The sequence below is a fragment of the Erpetoichthys calabaricus genome, chromosome 1 (genome assembly GCF_900747795.2).
Source record: "Erpetoichthys calabaricus chromosome 1, fErpCal1.3, whole genome shotgun sequence".
Lineage (NCBI taxonomy): Eukaryota > Metazoa > Chordata > Cladistia > Polypteriformes > Polypteridae > Erpetoichthys > Erpetoichthys calabaricus.
This window is the reverse complement of record NC_041394.2, coordinates 31,059,539-31,085,029: the sequence shown is the minus strand read 5'-3', so window position 1 is coordinate 31,085,029 and position 25,491 is coordinate 31,059,539. Positions and strand designations below refer to the sequence as shown.

The window sequence follows — 25,491 nt, the reverse complement described above, 5'->3', positions numbered from 1 at the left end:
CATGAATCTTATGGTTCAATTCCCACAGATAACTGTTTTATAAATCTCTACTTAGAATGATTTTTAGACATGTGTCTTAATTTGGGGCAGCATGAGAGTAAGTGTTCACTTTTGCTTCAACATATTGAATGTATTAGATTAGAATCTCTGTCTGTGTGGAGATTGCAGGTTCTCCCCACGTTTGTTTGTGTCTGTTAACTTTCCCAAAGAAATGTAAGGTAGCTTGACTGGCGACTCCAAATTGTCTCTTTGTCACTCTGTGAATGTGAGTGGACCTCACAATTGACTGTCCGCATGCCTCTGAAGCAGATTATGCAAGTCTGACAAAGCGATGTTAGGTCACATAATTGTGCTTCTACTTGACTATGCAGAGATATCAGAGTTATGATAATAGCAAATCGCTCTTTGCTTTAGGAGCCGGCCCCCTCTTGGTATCATGCCATTTACTAAATCTGGCAGGGTTCACACTCTCCCTGAAAAATGATTTATTTTATATCAAGTGAAATGCTAGCCCAAAACACCCTTAAAACAGGAAACAGTGAACAAACCACTCATGCTCATACACTGGGCTTACAGCTCGTAACAACCAAAAATACAAAACTGTATATTTTAAACAACAATTCAGGTTTTCCATCAGGTTTTCTATAAAATACAACGTGTTTCTGTATTTTACATTCTTGTTTACCATAGTGCTGGAAAATGGTGATGTGCTGCTTGCTTGTCAGACACGCAAGTAAGAATTTCTGTGGATTCGGAACATGTGACTATTACTATTACTCTAAACCCCCATGTGACCCTCAACCTGTGCCTACTCCAACTGCAAAAAGGAAATCTGTAAACAGCTTAACTTATCCTGATCTTGTAAGCGACCTTGGATAAACACTTCAGCCAGACCCAATAAAGCAGCAAGCACTCTCTGACATCCATCCTTTAGGTCTTCACCTCTCAGTCCCTATCCTATCAGGCTTTATTTTCTAATAAGCCCCATATGCTGCTCACTTTACTGACCCTCACCTTCCCTTCACTCTCTACTCCCCGTCTCTCACTCATCCCTTTGGTCACAGTTGCTGACCCTCCCTGCCTCCCTCTACCTCACAAACTGACAGCTCTGTGGGCAGACAGCACTAGACACGCATCTTCTGGCCAATGAATCGCACAGACGAAACTTCAATGGTTGCCAGGGCAACTGCAGGCCTGGCCAGCAACAAGCCCACATCACCCATTGGCTAGAAGCCCAGCAGAACTCTGGGAGAGGATGACAGAATGAGAGTAGTGATGCCACCAACAGGAAGTACTGACAGATTCCCATAGCAAGTACTGACCGCAGCACTGCGGGATCTAAAAAGAAGCCCCCGGTGTCATAGTGGGTTAGACTCCCAGGTGTTCTCACTCTTCGGTAATTGAACCTTTAATGTAATGTATTTTTATATTTCTGTTACACAAGCCAGCAACACTCGCAAATAAAATCTTCAACTGGTATTTGCATAACAGTAAACTCTGCATCTATAGTTTAGTGGATGTACAGATCCTTCCTGTTTGTATTCTAACACATTATTTAATGAATTTGAAATGAGCTTCAGATACGAGAATTTAGTTGTGCATGTGCCCTAAAGATGAAGGTTAGCCTCATCCTGTTTGTCTTGCGCATCGGCGTGACTCCTACTCTTAACTCTCACCTGCTATCACAATTCCTAGAATTGGTCTTAATTGCTGCACGTCAGAAGCATACACCCTAGAGGTCTGGTTAGAGGATGGGATACACTTGTTCTTCAAGCAGACAGAAAACTGAACTTACTCAGCTCTTGGGGACAAGCCTTGACATGCTCTAACCACTATGTCTATCTTAAAATACCGGAAAGACCTCAGCGAGAAAAGGCAGCACATGTGCTTTTTTATTTATTTATTTTTTTAAATGACTTTCATTACTGAATGCAAGAAAAAGCCAAATAATCACTGCTTTCCACACCATGGGCCAAGTGATGAAAAAGAACAACGAATTTACATACACTAGTGAAACCACAATGAGTACTTTTTTTTCCATTATGCTCACTAAGTGATTGGGGGTGTGCAAAGGCTACAATGTAACGTCTCTGCATAGATAGATAGATAGATAGATAGATAGATAGATAGATAGATAGATAGATAGATAGATAGATAGATAGATAGATAGATAGATAGATAGATAGATAGATAGATAGATAGATAGATAGATAGATAGATAGATAGATAGATAGATAGATAGATAGATAGATAGATATAATGAATTATTATGATAGATAGATAGATAGATAGATAGATAGATAGATAGATAGATAGATAGATAGATAGATAGATAGATAGATAGATAGATAGATAGATAGATAGATAGATAGATAGATAGATAGATAGATAGATAGATAGATAGATAGATAGATACTTTATTAATCCCAAGGGGAAATTCACATATTCCAGCAGCAGCATACTGATAAAACCCAGTATTAAAGAGTGATAACAATGCAGGTATACAGACAGACAATAACTTTGAATAATGTTAATGTTTACCCCCCCGGGTGGAATTGAACAGTCGCATAGAGTGGGGGAGGAACGATCTCCTCAGTCTGTCAGTGGAGCAGGACAGTGACAGCAGTCCGTTGCTGAAGCTGCTCCTCTGTCTGGAGATGATACTGTTCAGTGGATGCAGTGGATTCTCCATGATTGACAGGAGCCTGCTCAGTGCCCGTCGCTCTGCCACAGATGTCAAACTGTCCAGCTTCATGCCTGCAATAGAGCCTGCCTTCCTCACCATTTTGTCCAGGCGTGAGGCGTCCTTTATGCTGCCTCCCCAGCACACCACTGCGTAGAAAAGGGCACTCGCCACAACCGTCTGATAGAACATCTGCAGCATCTTATTGCAGATGTTGAAGGATGCCAGCTTTCTCATGTCATTAGGAAATACAATTATACCACAATAAAAAAAGCAACTGCTGCCTTTATATGAAAACAAGGATATTTAAAAGCTAACACATGTAATTATGAATATGTTTCTGTGAAAAATACAAATTCACATGGATATTCTCAAGCATATGTGTATGTATTATGAAAGAGAGACAGACCAGACTGAAGTGTTTGCGTCCCATTTCTGAGGTTGCCAAAAATACTTCCTGCACAGAATGACAACATCCCATCTGGGATATTTTGGAGATCACCTCCTAGATGAGATGACAAAGGTCATTGTGGCAAGTTGCAAAAACACTCCCTGGACAGGATTACAAACTAATATCTATCTATCTAATAAGAGAGTATCAGAGGACAACGTGGGACTGAAACTCAGACCTTCAGCCAATTAGGTTGGTTTCTCCTTTATTAATATGAAGTCTGTCATGGGGGCAGAGCCATCTCAGGCCAGCAAGGGGTGTGTTTGGTGCCTGGCCAAGTCACTCATAAGCAGTCTGGACTGACCTGGAAATACTTCTAGACACAAGACAAGAAGTGGAACTGGGTCTGGTCTTAAAAGGACCCCTTCCTCACTTGCCAGAGAAGCAGCAGCAAGGGCAGTGAAGGGAAGGACAGAGTAGTGGACTTGGGCTGAGTGTGGAATGATTGTGATTTATTTGGTCCTACTAGTGGCATAGCTTTTGTCTTCATTGCATTAACTCCTTTTTACATGTCATAGTCAAAGCACTTATGTGTATGTGCAAGAGCACCCTGAAGCATTTATAATGTATAGGGCTACAACAGTGAGTAAACTCAATAAGATAAGACAAAAAAAAAAAAGACTCAAAGATCTTGGGGTGCTACTTGCACACACCTCACCCCTTGATACAAATTACGACGCACACATACAGTAAATGTGATAAACTAGCTGATGTGACCGGCTCATCATTAGTTCCCTCATAAAAGGAATACATTTAGGATGAGGTGTTAAAAAAATGAAAAAAGTGAAATTCACTTCAGCTTCATGGATTATCTGAGGAACATATCATTGTATATGTTTTTTTTTATTTCTATTGGACTATGTTTCGTTCTTTAAATAAAATTACATGCAGCAAATTAAAATAAAAAAAAATGTTCAGTTTTGCTTTTGATTGCTTTTCACATCTTAAGAGTCCACTTTATTTTATTATTGCCGCAGCAGACTGCAGATTAGAGCTATACGTTGTCCCAGGCGGTTTTGTACTTTAAAAAAAGAAAAAAAAAGTAATGCATTTATAATATAAATGTTTGATTCAATTTTTAATTTCAAAAAAAGGTCAACTTTCTTGCCAAAAAAAGTTAATTTTTTAATCCACTTCCGATTTGTGGGGGCCAGAGGCCATCCCTGCACCATCAACTGAAAAGCTGGGCACTCAAACACACAGCACATTCACAGAAGCTCCCATTCTCACTCATACACAGCCAGTTTAGGGTCAACAATTCATCTTACCTGCAGATCTTCACAAAAAGGGAGGAAAAACCAAGTACCCTGAGAAGTCATATAGATATGGGAAGAATATGCAAAATCCATAAAGACAGGGATTGGGCACTCTAAACCGTGTATCCTGCACTATGAGGAACATACACCACTTAGACCAAAATAGACTAAATAAATATCTATAAACGTGCTTTTTGCTGCAACTTTTTATACCACCTCAGATAAATCAATAATGTCTCAAATGGCATAATGCCACTACTTTACATAACTTGCAGCTGTGACAATTCACCATTTATTTTTGTGCTGATATCTAGGAGCATTAAGCTGAAATGAAATTATAACTCAATGATTCTCCATATAAACCAGTTATAAAAATAATAAATGTGCAAGTAAATAATAATGAGACAATATCACTACTACTATTCCTACTAATACCTGATAGTTGACACAGCTCAAAATCATGCCTGAGTCAATGCACAAGTCTCACAGAGATATCCAGATCAGTAAAATGAGCGAAGAGCTCTTTGACTAGAGTGACATCAATAAGACTATTGACTCGCAGCATGATGGTGCATTCAAGGTTAACATCAGAGGACACGCTCACACAGGAGCAGTTTAGGCTCTATGGGGTTTTTTTTTTTTTCTCCTTTGGGGATGTGGGAGGAAAGCTCGAGCACCCAGAGGAAAACCCAGGTATAAACACTGGGGAGAACATTGAAACTTCAAGATGACAGTGTCTGGGCTGGGATTTGAACACAGGACTCTGGAACTGTGAGGCCAATATGAATGTTATATTTTGAACTCAATGTTATCCAAAGCAAATTAGAAACCATACTGAGATATACTGTACAGTTACATAGAATATACCCATAGACAGGTAAATGACTCACTCAGAATCATACAGTGGATCAGGGAGGAGGAATGAAATGTCGGCCTCTTGGTATATAGTCCACTAGGCTGTGCTACCTATCCAGGGTAACTTGCAAATCACAGATGCCCAATTCAGTTTGTCAGGACTGTTGAAAACCTGGGAGGTGAAGTGACACACTTAGGATCACAGTGTGTACTGACTGACGAATGCACAGTCACCCTCACTGCTTAATCTTCAAAAAGGTGATCTAATATTCAATTAATTACTATTGGAATTTGCTGAGAATATTCAGTAAAGGAAAATAAAGTGAGAAATCATCACACCTGTGCTGTGAGTGGCTTTTCAAATGAACATTTTAGAACAGCCACTTACTGCTGTCTAACAAGACCTTAACATACGATTTGTTTGCTGTTAAGAGTTACAAAGCACAACACTTAAGAAAATGGGCTATCTATACTACATCTGTTGGTTACGCACATCTGCAGAGCAGGTCTTAAACATTGTATTTGCATTAGCAAGGCTTAAAAAGTACCAATGACAATACTTTAAGAGTAGGAGCAAGCTAGACCAAGACTACCAGAATGGCTTTGTTTTTGTTATATGGCAGTAAATGACTAACAGAAGCACTGCAACAACCATTTAATGCTCCTGCCCTAAATGGTTACCTTGAAAATTTTGTACCTGCTTAGAGAAAAAGGCAGTTTGTCACCATTCTACACACTGTGTAGAACTCTCTGCTGGATTAATGTCCATTTTCTGGATTTACCTAGGTTGGCCAGTTAAACCCCAAATCTTGACAGTAGTGCAGCAGAATATTTTTACGATCATATGCCCTTCCTGATGCTAAACTTTAGTTGCCTTTCAAAATCTCTCATTTAAATATTTACCAATGTTGTTTCTTGTCCTAGAGTGTGTATATAAACATAGGAAACTTCAGTTTCTGTATTACATCTTGCCTGAAGAAGGGGCCTAGGTTGCCTCGAAAGCTTGCATATTGTAATCTTTCTAGTTAGCCAATAAAAGGTGTCATTTTGCTTGGCTTTTCTCTACATGACACCCAAGAGAAAAGGTTACCTTATTCTATACCCCAGGTCACAGAGGAGAACACAAAAAGTTGATTACGTGGTTGTCCCATATGCAAACCCACAGTGCTGAACCACCAAAATGTACAGATTTTCCATTTATACAGGAAAAGACCAGAGGCTATGTTTCATTCCAAATTTTCCCCCTGGTAGAACTTTATTTTAGTGACCACATCTGCACTTTGTTAAGGAAGTATACCTAGGAAGCATTTTTTAGACTTGGCATATGTAATTAAAAGTTGTTTCCCACAGTGGATTTAGTCAGTGAAATTTTGGATGGGGCCACATTTTCCCACCAGGGAAATTATTAGTGATCACACTTGCACTTAACTCCATCACAGGCAATAACAGACAGTAACATCCATCCATTTTCTTAAACTGCTTATCCAGGGTGGGGTCACGGAGCAGCTGGAGCCTATTCCAGTGAGCACTGGGGCAAGGCAGGAACAATGCCTTGACAGGATGCCAGTCCCTTGCAGTGTTACTAGTAGCATGTAATATTATTTGATGATTTGATCTCAATGGTTGAAGAAAAAAAAATTCAGCAAAAGTTGTAAAACTCAGTACAGGAACTTAAAAGTATGTTGACTCTCTAAAAAAGTACATTTTAACAAACAATGTGATATGAGTGGACACTCCTTGACCCAAAAAATGGCATTTATATTTAAGCAAAAGTAGCCTTCCCCCTCACACATAATGCTATTTGAACAACAAGCTGTAATTCAGGCTCAGTTTTCACATGTACATTTTAAACAGTATTTCCAAATAAACACTGCCTGGTAATACATTCAGCATTGACAGGAGGTCTAATAATAAAAGTTGATGCAATAGGGTTGAACTCACATTATTTTTGCATTTTGAGGTCCTGAAAAAGTTACTATACTTACCAAAATTCCAGTTGTTTAAAAAAACGTATATTTGTAATAAATGTAATAGGTTTATTATACATTTCTGAATTTTCAAGTTACATAGGATAAAAGCAGCACAACAACACAGGCCTGCTTAATCCAATTCAGGGTCACTTGGGAACCAAAACCAGTCCTGGCAGCCTGAGTGCCAGTTCTTCACAGATGCCACTTGTGCACACACCCACACTTTTACCACTCTAGAGTTGCCATTCAACCTACCCTGAACATCTCTGGAGACCTGGGAGGAAAATTAACAAAGATAAAGGGAAAATGTACAAACTCCACTGGGTCAATGACTGAATTCTTCATTATTTATTGAGTTCTTGTTTATTATGGGGGCGGCACGGTGGCGCAGTGGGTAGCGCTGCTGCCTCGCAGTTGGGAGATCTGGGGACCTGGGTTCGCTTCCCGGGTCCGCCCTGTGTGGAGTTTGCATGTTCTCCCCGTGTCTGCATGGGTTTCCTCCGGGCGCTCTGGTTTCCTCCCACAGTCCAAAGACATGCAGGTTAGGTGCATTGGCGATTCTAAATTGGCCCTAGTGTGTGCTTGGTGCGTGGGTGTGTTTGTGTGTGTCCTGCGGTGGGTTGGCACCCTGCCCAGGATTGGTTCCCTGCCTTGTGCCCTGTGTTGGCTGGGATTGGCTCCAGCAGACCCCCGTGACCCTGTGTTCGGATTCAGCGGGTTGGAAAATGGATGGATGGATGGATGTTTATTATGGCACCCGAGAGTGGCAACATGTGCTATGTTGGTCAGACATTGAAGCAAGAATTTCACTGGACTCTACACAAGTAACAATACTACTGCTACTACTACTACTTATTGCTACTATGTCAAAAAATAAATGCAAATGTTAGAATGCTGTTTGCCAGAATTATGTTACAGACAAGTCAGGCTGTTAAGAGGTGTTGATCAGCAATTATGCAAAGAAAGATATCCAAAATACTACTGTTTTTCTTACACTATGTAAAACATGTAATGATTTCCATACCAAAAAATCATACGCACTTTTATGTGCCACTTGGTACCCTACAAAGATATTTTAATCTACTATAAAACCAGATGATCGACAACAAATAAAGGTTCATTGGTGAGATAAACATCACAAATGACTGAGCAAGAAGGTAAATATTTCAGCACCATCCATCCATCCATTTTCCAACCCGCTGAATCTGAACACAGGGTCACGGGGGTCTGCTGGAGCCAATCCCAGCCAACACAGGGCACAAGGCAGGAACCAATCCCGGGCAGGGTGCCAGCCCACCGCAGGACACACACAAACACACCCACACACCAAGCACACACTAGGGCCAATTTAGAATCGCCAATCCACCTAACCTGCATGTCTTTGGACTGTATTTCAGCACCATTATTATGAATTGCACATAAAATGCCTTTTGAACATGCTGCATAGTTTTTAATGCTGTTCTTTAATATAACCAAATAACTGTGTGTGTCTATGAGCATTGGCTCCTCTTGACACACACTGTACCATACTCCAAATACACCATCACCATTCATGCATGTTATAATACTTACCAGTGTAGTTCTGCCCATGTCTCCTGGCAATTGGAATTCTTGGAAGGACAAGATTCTGCATGGCTGCTCTCTGCGTTGCCTGCCCAAAAGGATCAGCCAATGTCTGCAAGGACAAGTCTGTCCGTGCCACTTGGCACTGCCCTGTCTGGAATTGGTTCTGCCGGTGATGCCAGTTGGCCAGGCGGGTGGCCTCTAGCCTGCAGTTCGGCCAGATTCCCTCTGCAGGGTTTCTAGGAATGGTCTCTTGCTGGTACGTACTGTCCAGGCTCACACTTCCTCTGCTGCTGCAGTTTACCGGGTTGTTGGGAAGTCGTCTGGCCACTCTATTGTCCCTCCTGCTCCCTCTGCTTTTTCCAGAGTTGTCCTTCAGAGCTCGGGCCATGAGAGGCACTCTTTCCTATAAAGAATCACAGCAGACAATTGGTTAGTCTCACACAGATACAGAAAATCAAATGTAAAAGCATGGCTACCAGTATGGAGTCCTTTCTTAAAGTGAGTGAACAAGTTAATCCAAAAAAAAACAAAAAAAAACTTATGTATTCAACCTTGGACACTCTCTTCAAAGTGGTTGTTTGTTATCTCGACAAGTTAGTAAAGCAGTGAAAGATTTAGATGAAACAATCCAAACCAGGGAAATTAACAATATCCGTTCTTTTGTTTTCTGAGCCCACCTTTGCATTAGAAGGTTGCTGGCCCCTCATATTACTCACATATCTGGCGATTCTGAAAGAAAACAAAAGATCCTCCCACTTCCTGAATATACGTTTAACAGCTTAGGGTTGTGAAAAACAACAAGTGGAGGGTATGAACCAAGCTGGAACAGGTGGCCGGTCCACCACAAGGGTCACTTCTGTTCCTACCTACAGTGGAACAGCTAATACTTACATTCATATAGTGCTTTTCTAGTCAATAGGGCGCCATTTCAACCATCTCAAACAGGCAGCATCCACCTAGGTGATCCGATGGGTGCCTTTTTTGCACCAGTATGCCCACCACATATTAGATGGTAGAAGAGGTGAAAAGTTAGCCAATGTTTAGCCAGTCAGAGACAGGGGATGATTAGCCTGGTCCAGAATGTACAAGGTCAGGAGGATGCCCAATTTTTAACAACAACGAACAGTCAGGACCTAAATTTTACATCTCATCTGAAGGATGGCATCATTTTTAAGAAACGTGTCCCGGTCACTGCACTACACACAGACCATAGGGTAAGTGCCCTCTACAGATCTCTCCATCCCCTCTTCCAGAGCACTATCAATCCACCCAACAGTCAAAAGCCATTTCTTTGGACTGTAATGGGTCAACCTTCTCGCAGACTTAAAAATCACCACAGAGATATGGGAGGCAGAATACGAAAATGCTTTATTAGCTTTTTTTTTTTTTTTTTCCATCGAAGGTGGATAAAAATGGTCAGATAAAAAATTGCTTATAAAAAGCCATCAACCACACACATGTACTAAGACGGTAGTATTAAATACGCATATCTTCATCGATCTTCCTTGGACATTACTTCTGCTACGTCTTATGACCCGACGACACCATTAGCTCTGTAGTAAGCGTGTTTCATGATTTCTCAGAGAGCGCCGCAAACAGTATCGACAGCTGTCGGTAGATGGCAGTAGTGCGTGTCCGCATGTGCGTGTGTTTATAAACAAAATCTCAGCTGTTTTTGCATTACATCAGGGCGGCACACTAAGCCCACGGGACTGAAAGGACCGCTCAGTGGCACTTTGGACACAGAGATGCGCACACGCAACGTGGCAAAAATCTCTCGGCGACACCTGAGCAGCGTCGAGAGCGGCATAACACGCTCTGTTAAATGTATCTCACACGCTCAAGAACAAAACATCCCAGAATCAATTTGAACCCAACCCCCTTCTTCGCGCCATCACACCCAGCTTATTAGAATATCAGTAACATTAGAACAGAAAAAAGACCAAACACGCGCTGTAAACTGACTCAACAGACCAAGTAATTTGTTTTGATCCTCGCACACTGACGCATGTTGTACAAATACACACGCCCTTCAAGGCAGCTCGCCGGCTCGACATTGAGGTATCAAAGGAGTGCAGTATTGCATATTTAATAAGTGCCCAGAGTAAACATAAAATGGGGGAAAACGAGAAAAAAAATCATAGAAGAAATAATCATAAATAAGAAAGAGACGCTGACTTGCACCCCCTTCCCCAGTACCTTACAGTGGCGTTTTTTCCATGTTGCAATCAAACAATCAGTAGCCTTACGTACACAGTTGAATGGAAAGTGTTACGTATTTGCATTTACGTAAAGCTAAGACAGCTGATAAAAAGAAGAAAATAAGAAATGTAGTCTTTCAGCAAGATTGGAAGATGCTATTTATAAACGACAAATAGGCGCGATGTTGTCCAGACCAAACCCAGAGTCTCCAGCCAATCAGCGGCGCCGACAGATCGCTTAACTTGACAACAGTCTCCTGGAGTGATCTTTGACACAGTTTCTTATTAACACACATACGAGCGTGTAACTGTGTATATGGCCCATCTTATGTACAAAAGGTCCGCACCATGAACAAAAGGTTCAGAGGCATGTTAAAAAATATCCGGCACGTTAAGTCCAGTTCTACCATTCCATCTCCTTCTGCTGCTGCGTTTCTTAGGGTTAAAGAGTCTGTGCCTATCCCGGCAGTAACGATGCTGGCAGAACTTGCAGTCAACTGGGTGCTGGTCCGGCGCAGAAAACTACAAGAATGCAGTTGCGATCACAGCGATTCGAAAAATGTGTCGAGTGGTCAGGCGTGTTATAACTGAACGCTAAGATCATTTACAATAATCAGCTGTTAGACGGATTGGTCAGGTGCGCCCCGACTTTCCGTTAAGGCTCGGATCCTGCTTTGATCATGTTGCTCCCGGGTTGGGCTATAGCTACCCGCGACTCTCTACCTAACAATAAATCGATTTCAGAAAATTGAAAGAGATGGGTGGATGCAACGGGATTAGGACTGACTTTCTGTCATAAACTCCAGTTTGTATCTAGATTATGTATAAAAGCATCCGAATTCAAACGTCATTCTGTCCTGTGATTTACATCTACTGCTTAGCACTACCATTTACAGCCAAGCTTATTGGCGAGGTATTGCGGATAAGATCTCTTGACAACAGTGCGTGCCAAAACAAACCCATGCGCCCGCTCTTGACAGCGTTTTATTATGACGGTAGTGGTTTGGCCAGACAAGCACGCTACTAGTCACCCAGTTTATGGACCCGCTGTTTTGCTTTGGTCAATACGGAGACCAGGAGCCCATTTACGGCAACTGTAGAACTCGAGAAAGGACACCAGCTCATTTTTGACTTAAATGATTCTGCGTGTGTGAATTTTCTTGAGACGCGAGTTCGAGTAACCAGTTGGCACCACGTCATCGAACTGAATACATATCGTTAGAAAAATCAAAAAGTCTAATCGAGTAAACAAAGAGGGTTACAAACATTTCCCCAAAACGTTAGTCTTTTTAGTTTGTAAGTCACTGTTGTTTTAAAAGACCAGCACCAGCCATAACTCTGAAAAACACTTTTTTGAGAATACAGTGCCCTACACAAAAAAAAACAAACAAGCAAAATGGCTTTATTAGTTGAGAACTGACTGCGATGCACTAAATTCTGGATGAGCTCTAGATGGGACGTCAGTCAAATACGAGGTACAGCCATCAATTTCGTGTCACCAATTTGTTCGTTATGAGAAGAGACATTAACGTGGAAGAACATGCAACATCCACACTGCCGTGACAATAAACGCGAACAAACAACAATATTCACAAGTGCGACAAAAAGAAAATACACTCACATGCTGAATTGTGTACCACAGAGAGAAGCTGATTTTCCTTTAATTTCTGCCTCTTCGGTTATCACAACGAAAATCCTCTGCCTGTTTCCTGGTTAAAATTACACAGACAATTTAATTCCACCGCACACTTCACTGCACGAACCTCCGAATGTACAAACTTCACTTCCTCCAATTGCTGAAGACACGCTATCGGAGTGTTACGCTTCTGTTTATTTAGAAGAAAGGAAACAAAAGTTCCCACAGTGGCCAGAGTAGCTAGCTGTTTTTTTTTTTTTTTTTTGTCTTTGGGCTGCGCAGCACACACGCGTCTCGCCTGTCGGCGCCCTCGATTCGTTTTGTTTTGTTGCGATCTGCTGCTTTCACTACTGCCGGGGTCGGAGCTTGCTGTGGCCACGCCCTCCGAGGGCTTAACAAGCCCCGACATGTAGGAGATGCTTTGCTTTTTTTTTTTTTGGGAAGCGGAGACCGTGGACATCCTCTTTTTAACGGAATGGACCTTCAACACACGACACGCCCACCAAGCTCACCTCTGAATGGGACAAACTCCTGCCCTCCGCTTAACTCTCATCCTAAAAGGAAGCTGCGTACAAATGTAACGGAAAATAGCTAATAGATCATCGCGAATTCCTGATTTGTTTACAAGACCGATTCTACAAAAGTTTATCATTCGAATGTCGTATTGTTGGCATGGACGGCATGTAAGTTTATTCCAAGCCGTCAAATTACAGACCAGTGGCTTCCCATCTATCATGAATAATTTCATGGATATGATGGCACAGTGATTAGTATGCTGGTGATGCTACCTGAGGAGCTGGGGTCCAAATGTCAGCCCAAACAGCTTTTATCGCATTCTTGGGGTGCATCACCATTTTCTCTCAACCTTCCCAAATTTGCACACTACAAGTCAAAAGGTTGGACATATCCAGAAACGTTCATGTTTTTGATAGAAACGGATACCTTTTTAAATCAAGATACAACTAAATTGAATTAAAATAAGGCCAAGACATTTTTAGTGTTGCTAAACGCTATTAACGCTTGAAATGACTGACTTTTAAATACACTATTCACATATCATGGCAAAGTCCAATTTTTAACAGCCATAACTTTAATGTCCAAATGAACAGAGTGTAATTGCTGACTGGAGTACCTTTAAGGGCAGTCACGTAACAGCCCAACATCATGACATGCTCACAACGTCTGCAGTCAAGGAACACATATGGCATGCTGGGTTACACTACAGATGAGATTAGGGTTGTGTGAGGGTTATGAGACTCAAAGGGTGTTACCTGACCTATCACAGGTGTTGCACGCTGCAGTTAGACCCAGCTCGTCCAAATTTTCAACTCCCTTACCTTATCCTTATTTCGTCTTAACACAAGCGAGAACAATGACAGGTGTCAGTGGTGGTGTTAATGCAATTAAAAAGGTTTCTCTAATAACCAATCAGCATTTAAACAAGACTAATTAAGGATAAGCTAAGGGGCATGACCGTTAAGACAATGAAGGAAAAAATAAATCAGTAATTTCAAGCAGCAATAGCCATTATAAATACGAGTAATGTCTTGGCTGATATTTTTTAAATCAATTAAATAATACCTTGACAAAGAGGTATCAATTTCTTTTGCACCATATATTTCTGGCAACCATAAAAGTGTAAGGAAATGTAGGGTTGAAAAAAAAGGGATGCATTATAAAGATCAAAACTGCTAAATCATTCATACTAGATAGTGGCTTTTCAGAATGGGTTAATGGTTTAGATGGGGGAGATCCCATTTAAATTAAACGTGAGTATTATGAAGAAGGAACAAGAGCTTTTATTTATAGCTCAGTGAAGTGCTGCTGGACTTTTTCATTTATGTAAAGGATAAAGATACTTAGTACACGTAGGTTAAAATATTCAGATGACAAATAATTGAAATTAAATGTCTAGTTTTACATACAATATGATTATAGGCTTTAAAGGCTATGACAGGAGGAAAATACAGGATGGAAAGTTTTCACCTTAAACAAATTAGGAGAAGAAATGATAAAAGTGTTCACATATACAAAGGTAATAAATGAGGCTGATGCTGTCATGCCAGCTAGCTGTGTTTCAGCTTTTAGTGTCCCATGTTACTTGGTAACGGCTTTGTACAGCTCGCTAGCTCATTGTTCACCTGATAATCATTTGTAGCTACACACAATATTTAAGATTAAACTCTGTACTAACCTCATTCATGAGTCTCCTTGTGTTCTGAAAAATGTAATTGCTTCCTATGACTACATTTGTGCACTGCTTTTTGGTTACCCTTCTTGATAAATTTGTGTATTAGATATGAACAGGGTGAGAATATTTCTATGGTCTGCAGCTGCCTACCTGTCCAACATGGACCACGTCTGAAATTTCACTTGAGGATCACTAAAAATTATTAATTCATTCTTTGAACGCACTGTTTCTAACTGAGATGTGTGAGGGACTTCATGCCATTCCAGCACAACCCCAGATGGCTCAATTGTTGGGTATAACCACACTCATTCATACTGATCAATTTAGAGTAACATGTCTTTGAAATTTTAGAAAAGATTAAAGAGTGAAAGCCAAGGCAAATACATTGAGAACAGAGACAATTTCTAGGTCGAGATTCAAAATGTGAGAGGGATAAGACAAGATTACAGGAATCAAGGTGGAGGACTGTGTTCCTTGCTGCAAACAGAATTGTTTACAATTGAATATTAGTAAAGCCAAGGAATTTCCAATTTCTACTCAAGGAGTGGATGTGGAGATCATGCTCTGCTACAAATACTTGGGGGTCCACATCAATGAGAAGCTGGACCGGTATAGTAAATCATTGATAGTGACATTGTTTACAAGTTGTAAAACATATTTCTATGCTGTGGTGTGCTGGGCCAATATCACTTTAAGAGAGGCCTACTGAATCAAAAAACTAATTAAAAGCGCAGGATCAGTTATTGGATGCACTCATGACGTCCTGGAGGTAGTAGCAAAAGAGAGAATTAAAACAAAACTGAGTGTCATTATGAACAATGCTGCACATCAGCTCTCTGTCACACAATACCATTGAGTAGTTTCAGCCAATGAATAATTCACCAGAAGTGTGGGAAGAAATGCTACTGGGTCTGCTTTAATCCAATGGCAATACATCTTAACAGTGCCTCACTGTGACTGCCACTGCTCTTTTTATATTTAGCCAAGTTAGAAGTTTCTCTTTCTTTTTAGTTATCCTGGTGTGTATTTGAGAAGGCTTTGTTCTTTATTAAAATGATATTCATTTATTGAGCTTCAGGTAAAAGCTAAACCTGGCTCTGGGGACAAATAAAGTGCCATTCATGTATAAAGAAAATCATTTGAGTCAGCATTGCCACCAGTTTGTTAGCAATCATCTTCACATAAAGTACCAAACATAAAGAAGATATTCTGTCTTCTTATTAGACTGCACAACACAAAGGTATACAATGCTATAGATTGTCTAGGAGGGAGTGGGCAGTCAGTTGCTCTTGGTCTTCAAAACCATGGCTTTGTGTGACTTTGGATTATAACTGATCATAAATCCCTCAAGGTTATATTTTCTTCAGGGATGCTTCTGGCTAGAGTTTTTGTTTTTCTCCCCCCTGTTGTCAACTGGTCAGATCTTAAAGATAATATTAACAGACATACATTTTTAGGATTCATTTATATTGACTAATTCAAAACTGCTCTCTTTTACAGTGTGGTAAACTCGTGCATATTTTTAGGTATGTGCGTTATGTAATTCGTTCTTTCCCTGTAAGCCTATAGCACCACTTGCCTGCACTCAGTAAAGTGCACTATACAAAAATATATCGAATTAAATAAAGTGGTGTAAGATTTACAAGAAAGGACCATGAGGACACAGATGGAGAATGATGAAAAGTAAATGTTATACATGAGTGCCAAAGCCATTTAATACAAATCAGGGTTTTGGGAAGAGTCAATCATGATAGCAATGGGCACAAGAAAAGAGCAGGCCATGTTTGAGGCACTATAGTCCATCACAATGTCACACAAATACATTTATATCCTCCCTACACAGATAACTAATTGATCATGTAACACTGGCTTCTTCAAATCTTAAATTGACATTATTTTAGACATGGTGTCTATTTAATGGCGCTACCACCTCACAGATTCTGCATCTTGGGACTTGAATCCTGAACCCAGCCATTGTCTGTCTGGGTGAAGTTTGAACATTCTCCCCATGTCACTGAGAGTTTTCCTCTGGATGGTCTGATTTTCTTCCCACATCCCCAGAGACATGTTGAATGGGTTAGCTGCCTGAGTGGGTGGGAGTGAGAGTAGGTCCACCAATAGACCAGTGGCCTGTCCAGGGGTGTAATCTTCTTGGCTGCTAGGATAGGCTCCAGCCCTCATGACCCTGAACTGGTCAAGTAGGTTTAAGAATTTGATGTCATTTTGGAAATGATTGTTGAATATGAGCAGTGCTACAGTGGATGGCGTTTTCTTGGCAAAATGTTTCCTTATTATTTTTACTCATCATTGCAGCTGGTGTCATCTAAAGTATTGGGCGATGGGTTAAAACATGATCTCCACTCTGAGCATACATTTAGTTTCTTTAGTAATAAAAATGTTCAATTGTGCTATAAAATAAACAACTGAATGATGGAACATCCAATGTGACAGTAAGATTCAGGACTGTAAAGTGCAAGTTTGTCACTTCAGTTCCTGGTTCCTGCCATACAGCTGTTTCTGTTGTAGTAACCTCCAGCTCTATATGTCCATGTACTGCAAAATGCCAATTCAGGAAATGGACGGATGAAAAAATTGCAATATGTATATGTGATTCACAGGTTATTGCTTATTTAAATATTAATATTATGTGCATTTTATAATAGGCAGTTTTCAAAACAAAAATCAAACACCACAAGATGATGGCATTAGCATTCCAATATTACAATGTTAAAAAGAAAACACAGATAATATACAACGAATACCATTATATAAGTGTACTTTTCATATAATGTCAGTTTCAACATACACACAAACAAGTTGTCGCATCCCTGTATTTTATCTGTAAATTCCCTATATATCTACTTGTTAAATATCTCATAGAGCTTATGGAAAAATCATTCAAAATTAAACTCCTCATGTTTTATAACAGACATAGTTAATGTCACAAATCAGGTCCACCCAATCCAATTCAGGGTCACAAGTGTCTGAAGCTATTTTGGCAGCATTATGATTACAGCCCTGGACAGGGGCACCAGCCCATCACAGGCCTCAAAACACATGCACACCCCCTACATTGTAATGATTTAGAATTGCCAGCCATTTGAGCTTGCATGTCCTCAGGTATAAGGGAGCAAAATCACGAATACCCAGAAGAAATACCAAACAGACACAGAAGGAACCAGCAGTGATTTTCAAACCCAGGATACTGGATCTGTGAGACTGTTTTAATGTAAAACTTAGAAAAAATGTTTTATGAATGAACACATACACTAATAATAAATCAAGTGTAAATTAGATCTTTATACCCTAATAATAAATTAGCTGTATATTAGATCTTGTATAACTAACAAAACAAAATACATCTTTTAACAGTTTCAATTGCAAATCTCCCACCCATTTTTCAAGTACACTGCTCCCTTTTCAATATCACACTAAACTAGTACTGCATATGTCACAAGAACCAATCTTGGATTGGCCACTGTCAACATTTGCTTTACTTGCCCCTTTGGCAAGGGGATATAAATAAAAATGGATGGAGGCCTTAGCACTTGTCCTCTTCTCCTTGCAGGATCTTTGGAAACTCAGTGGGCTTGATATGCTCATTAAGGGAAACTGGAAGCCTGCAAAATTCAGCATAGCCTTGGATGGTACCAGATTGGTGAAGGATGTGTGGGGACCTTTCGGTAATTCCTAATGAGGAAATATAAAAGATAACATCCCATTAAAGGTGGCTGCTCTTTTGCACAGCTATCAACAGTGTGTCTGTCTCCAGACAGAATGTTAACCTCATTGCGAGGTTTACTTACCTCAGCAACAACATTCATGTCTCTCATGACTTTTCCTATTAAATCAGTAGATGGATTTGGAGCGCACGGGGGATCATGAATGTCACTGGAAAGGAGTGTGTGGTGCTCCCAATATCTTTGCAAAAGCACAAAGGTCCACGTCTTTAGAGTCCTGGTGCTTCCTGTTTTGCCATATGGTTACGAGACATGGATGCTATGCAGTGACCTGAGATGAATACTGGACTCCTTCGGTACTGTGTCTCTTCAGAGAATCCTTGAATACCGCTGGATTGACTTTTTGATGAATGAGTGGTTGCTCACAGAGTCCTGAATGAGGCACATTACCTGCACTGTGAGGGAGTGTCAGTTATGGCACTTCGGCCACGTGGCACGATTCCCTGATGGTGATCCAGCTTACAGCATCCTCATAGTTGAGGACCCCAGTGGCTGGACCAGGCCATGGGGATACTCACATAACACCTGGCTGTGGCAGATAGATGCTCATTTCTGGGGGGTGGGACTGGACCATGAGCTGTTTCATTGTGTGGTGGGTGCAGCAACGTGCTGTACCAGTGCATGCTTCCCAACCTGACCTGTCCTGACTAAGTCAAGAACTCTTCCTGGTAGACTGGTCCAGACACAGATGAAGGGAATAAAAGGACAGGTCAGTAGGACCAAGCTCAAGATGAGTTGCAGGACCAGCTTATCTTTTGTTGAATAAAGAAGCCAGGGTATCTAATTTCTAAATGACTATTTAAGAATCAGTTTTTATAGATTATTTATGCTCTCTGAAAAGTAGTTTTTTCTGTCTAAAGAAGTGGTGCTGATCTTAAGTCACAGAGTACCGAAGTGGCTACAGGTTTTCATTCCAGCTCCATTCTTCATTAGTAACCAATTACTTCTGACAATGGAAAATACTTCTTTTCCTTTCATTTTAGTTGACTTTTTTTGTGATTTGGAACCCATAGTTATATGTTAAGAGATGTCCAGGTAACTTGATCCCATTTGCACGTGTGTCCATCAGAAAATATCTGTTTCAATAAAAATGACACGATGGTCAGAGAAATATCGATCTGCTCTAATGCAAAAAACATTTTGTTAATGCTGTCAGAGACAATTCAATATTTATGGAAATGTCTGGTGTGGCTAAATAACACATCACTAAGTAGCTATAGAATTAAATTAAATATTCATTAACAGGTAAGAACTGGCTTCTAATTAAGAAATCAGTGGGAGCATAAATGTGATTACCCAGGAACCGGGTTTGAGATCCCAAGTTAGCAGGTCATCTATGGTCTCACTTTACATCTTATTTTTTTAAGAAAAAAAAGCAAATCAATTAAAATGAATGCATGAAAAGTCTACATTATTAGCAGCAAAAAATAGCTGGAATGAAAACCTAAAGGCAAATGAGCCCTACAGAGTGGAGTTTGACACCACTGATCTAAAGTCTGTTACTAGTCCAAAAACAACCACCTTTCCAAACCTCTAAAGGGCTAGCATAGAACAAAACTTTCAAACATTAGGGGAAAGAATCATTTAGCATGGCTTTTAGTGCTTATTTAACTTCTTAAAACTAATAACTGTGAAGGCATTGCATCAACAATAGTCCCCAGAACAGCAGGAATATGAAGTTTCTTGTCTGGTGCTTAGAACTGCTTCTGCAGCGGGTCTCATGTTCACAGAAAAGGTCCAATTGGCTGGATGGCTTGATCATTTCCAATAAGACAGAACTCAGATGTTAACTCATGAAGACAAATAGCACAGGTGTATGATAGCTGCCTTCTTTAGTCATGTTATTCAAACATTACTTGCATCACTTGCCCCGTGTGATACAAATCCATACACACCCCTCTTTCCCACTGTAGCAATATATTCTGGTACTGTAATCTTGTTGCCCATCTATTTCTAGATGCTCTCATTTTAAAATGTCATGTTCTGCAGCACATATAGTACCTTATGTGTAAACATAAGCTAAATCCAAGTGTAAATATGAAAATATAGCAAAAATATAATATTTTTGCATAACTCAATAAAGCATAAATCATAGTGGGATACTAATTATTGGTTTAATCTATTTTTTATTATGGTTTCCCCAAGTGACTCTGTCAAACAAGCTAAATGGTTATAATTGCTCATCAGCCTAACATGCATGCCTTGGAATATGGAAACAGACAGGAATACCTGGAAAAACTCCTCACAGACAGCGCATGAGTAAACTTTTCTACCCCTGTTTAATTATACTGAGTACTGGTTCTTCAAATTGAGGTACACGACTGAACAGAGGAGACCAAGAGGAAGTCTTAACTATGGTCAACAATTAGCTTTTAAAAGAGCCCTACATACATTTAGTCTAGAAAACATTAACAACGGACCTAAATGCAGCTTGAAGACCAGTGAAGACCACCTTTAAAAGGTGGAAGGTGTAGTAACAACCAATACTGAATCTGGTTATAATTGCAAAAAAGATGACCAAGCAAGACTTGTGAAAAGCACTAATAACATCCATTGCTGAATACAAGTACTCGCAGGCATTTATGCATAAAAAATATATAAATAAAAATACAGTAGCCATTTGCTTTGCACAGTAAAACAATCTTTGTGGGAATGTGTTATAAAGAAAACCACAGAGAGTATCATTGGATGACTAATTAGATCAAGACAAGCTACTGTATGCTACAATATTGTGACTTGAGTGCATCATTTTTGTGCATCATGATACACAATGAATGGAGAAAAAGAGATGTAGCGATATACAATTCCACAGACATCCAAATGTTATCTTATTTAAAAATTTCCAGCCACTGGGAGTGAACAAAGTCTCTAGAAATACTATCCCCAGCACCCTTCATCCTTATTGTGTCCCTTATTGTGTACCTAAATAATTCTATGACTGTAGGTTAGGAAATCACAGCAGAAAATTCAAAGGTATACAATGCCACCGTAATTTTGCACTGACTTACCATATTTAGAAAATGAGCTCTGCTTCTAAAAACATAGGAAACTGAAGAGTATCAGCTGGGGAAAAAGAAAAACACACAGACATCCATGTCTTTGCCATACCTGGACCACAATACATGCACAATGCATACATTCCATGTAAACTGAATGTGTATGTGGATACATACAGTACATCTTGACCAGTTAATGTACAGTAAATATCATAGACATTGAATCAGATTTCAACACCATTTCCAGTGTGGGAATAAAGACTCTTGAGAAACTGCATGAAAGAACCAGAAAGATCATGGAATAAAACTTGCTGTCCTCTACAAATAGGTTCAACCTTTGAAGAAAATTTATTTCAACATGGGGTGGACCACAAACTCACAGCTGTCAGTGCTCCTCTTTTAACAAGACTAAATGTAATTTTTTTTTTAAGCTAAACTAGAAAACTGCTTTTCTGTCTTGCTCTTTCTAAATCAACTATTTTTGGATGCACATTGTGGATGACTAGGTGGGGATTAAACCACAATTTAATTGCTTTTTAAATGATTTTAAATTGACATTTTGAAAATTTTCAAACTGTACTTTTATTTGGGAGTTGTGTGTTATAATAAAGCAGTTTAGTAGGCATTGAACTGAGGCTACTAGACCAAGTCAAAAAAAATTGTGAATTTGAGATGGTGTGTAGTCAGGACCAGCTCCTTAAATAATGTCACCAGAAATAAGTCACATTTTTGCCACTTGCCCACCCCACCCCCAATACATATCCTTACTAAGCATGAGTCAATACGCTTAATGCATATGCTATGTTTATTGTGATACAGAATACAGTACATCCTTGAAACAACAGGCAAATAAAAATTAATATTATTTCTGGAAAAAATTAAGGAATATCTTAAAAACAATTTAACACACAAAACGGGCATTAAAAACTAATACAAATGTATATATTCTTCAGCACTTCAACTCTGAAATTGAATGCAAAACAAAACTCATCTGTTTCTTTTTCCTGCATCCTTCTCTAAATACCTTGGCAGTTTTTAAACTCCATCCTACAAGCTTAAATGCACCTGCCCTTTCCAACTAAACTTGTATTATACAAACTGAAGAGACATTTAACAGATTGCACCTGCAACTGACATCTTAATAATATTCCAGAAATTAAGAAAATTTGATAAGATGACAATTAATATATTGTAAATACAGCACAATATATAAAAAAATCTGGAAAATAAACACCAGTATCAGTTACTGATATGTAGCTTTGAGATATACACGTGTGTGGTCTGATGCAAGTAGTGTGGTAAAGCAGTGCTAATTGTAGTTCCGAGATATCTGAAACATAAATTAGGTTCTTGATATATACGCAACTCTTCTGGTTCACACTTAACTTTCTTTTATTTATAATGTAAAAAAAAGCCTTGCATGAAAATGCTCCCTTCACTTAAGTGCCACCTGAGGGAATTGCCACATTCCACGTGCCTGCCCTGTGTGTAGACTTTCAACAGATCCAGCCTAATGAACATCCATCCATCCGTTATCCAACCCGCTATATCCTAACTACAGGGTCACAGGGGTCTGCTGGAGCTAATCCCAACCAACACAGGGCGCAAGGCAGGAAACAAACCCCAGTCTGGGTGCCAGCCCACCTAAGGGTGCGCACATACACACACACACACACACACACAAAACAAGCACACACTAGGGAAATTTTGGATTAACCAATTCACCTAACTTGCATGTCTTTGGAGTGTGGGAGGAAACCGGAGTACCTGGAGGAAACCCACGCAGACAACATGCAAACTCCACGCAGGAAGGACCTGGGAAGCGAACCCAGGTTTCCTAACTGTGAGGCAGCAGCGCTACCCACAGCGCCACCGTGCCGCCCACAAACACACAGGAACGCTTATATAATAACACTTATTTAAAACATGGTGAAAAAGCAAACAAATGGGTAAATGCACTTAAATTTATGTAATAAAACATTTGCAATGAGACAATAGTGAGAGTCACAGAAAATGGAAAGTCTATGACTTTAAGAAAAGACATTTAGGTAAACATCAACCCACTGCTCACTAATGATCCACACTCAATTACAGCTGGAAACACCAAAACTGAACATATACAACCTTTCTTATGGATGGATGGATGGATGGATGGATGGATGGATGGATGGATGAATGCACCAACATTGGGAGTTCAAGTCAAGACAGGACATGCTTAAGCTATGTAATTCACTGGTGAGGTCACATCTCAAGCACTGCATGTGGTTTTGGTTTCCATATTCCAAAAAAATTAGCAGCACTATACAAACTCCAGAGAAGAGTGGTCAGGCTGATTCCATGACAGAGATGCATGATCTATGAATAAATATTAAAGGAACTGAATCTTTTCAGTTGAAGCAAACAGAGATTAAGAAATCACAAGACTGAAATAAATCTGATTGAAGTAAATCATTACAGTGGATGTCATCTTTAACTTTAAAATAGCCTTTTCAACAAGAGGAACAAGTGGAAGCTGATTAAGGGAAAATAAAGTATTCAAAGCTTTTCTTCACACAGGGAATCAACTGACATTTGCAATAATGTTCTTGGTGATAGTATTTCGAGTACAATCAAAACCTGACTACATATTTTGCTAGAGTGAGGTAAATAGGGATCTGCCTAACATGCTTCATTCAATGGCCCGTTTCTGTCAAAACTTCTCTTATGTTAGGACAAAGCACTTTAAAAAGTAGAAAAGAATATATATACTTTTTTGCAGCACAAGATAATTTAGGATAATTTGCAGATAAATATAGTGCCACTGTATGAAAATATGTCAGAAATGAAATTTATATATCAATATACTGTATTATATATATTATATATAAAGTGACAGATAGGGGACGCTAACACTCCCTTGAACCCTCAGACTATACACCAGACACCAGGTAAAAGTCCAAATATAATATTTATTAATAGACAGTGCACAAAGCACCCTCTTCTCCACAATACTCATATAAATCAATACAATCAATAATAATCAATCCTCCACTCTCCCAGACGAGTTGCCACCCTTCCACCCAGCTCAGCTCAATCTTCTGGGGTTTCCCATAATCCTTTTATAGTCCATGACCCGGAAGTGTTTCTGTCCCTCAGTCCATGTGACTTTCTATCACTTCCGGGTCAGATCAAAAACTCTTCTTTTTCATCCCAGAAGTACGTCATTTCTTCAGTCCATGTGACGGGGACGTACTTCCGGGGTATAGGGAAAATAGTCCTTAATCCTCCCTGCAGCGTCCTCTGGCGGCCCCCATGGTATCCAGCAGGGCTGTGAATAAACACTCCATTGTCCATGATTCCCTGCTGGCATTCGGGGCACTTCCACGCTACAGGGAGGGCTCCATCTGGCAGCCTGGGGGTATTGGCCGGGATGAATGGCCGGCCATATCTCACAACATTATATACAGTACTGTGCAAAAGTTTTAGGCAGGTGTGAAAAAATGCTGTAAACAAAGAATGCTTTCAAAAATGGAAGTGTTAATCATTTATTTTCATCAATCAACAAAATGCAGTGAATGAACAAAAGAAAAATCTAAATCAAATCAATATTTGGTATGACCACCCTTTGCCTTCAAAACAGCATCAATTCTTCTAGGTACACTTGCACACAGTTTTTGAAGGAACTCGGCTGGTAGGTTGTTCCAAACATCTTGGAGAACTAACCACAGATCTTCTGTGGATGTAGGCTTCCTCACATCCTTCTGGCTCTTCATGTAATCCCAGACACACTCGATGATGTTGAGATCAGGGCTCTGTGGGGGCCATACCATCACTTCCAGGACTTCTTGTTCTTCTTTACGCTGAAGATAGTTCTTAATGACTTTGGTTGTATGTTTAATAAATTTGGGGCCAATCATACGCCTCCCTGATGGTATTGCATGATGGATAAGTATCTGCCTATATTTCT

General features: G+C 39.9%; 1 protein-coding gene across 3 annotated transcripts in view; it reads right to left on the bottom strand.

The window, feature by feature from the left end:
- The window catches only part of LOC114648303 (uncharacterized), a 57,860-nt gene that overhangs the window by 9,984 nt on the left and 22,385 nt on the right, over nt 1-25,491 (bottom strand). Inside the window, exons 1-2 of one of the 3 annotated variants that reach the window (XM_051919056.1) lie at nt 12,604-13,376; nt 8,788-9,184 (exon numbers count right to left, since the gene is read on the bottom strand). In XM_051919056.1, coding sequence (XP_051775016.1) covers nt 8,788-9,169 — 382 coding nt within the window. In that variant the 5' untranslated portion in view covers nt 9,170-9,184; nt 12,604-13,376. Of the gene's footprint in view, nt 1-8,787; nt 9,185-12,603; nt 13,377-25,491 lie in introns of those variants that run through there. The other 2 variants (XM_051919063.1, XM_051919058.1) reach the window with 2 other exon arrangements.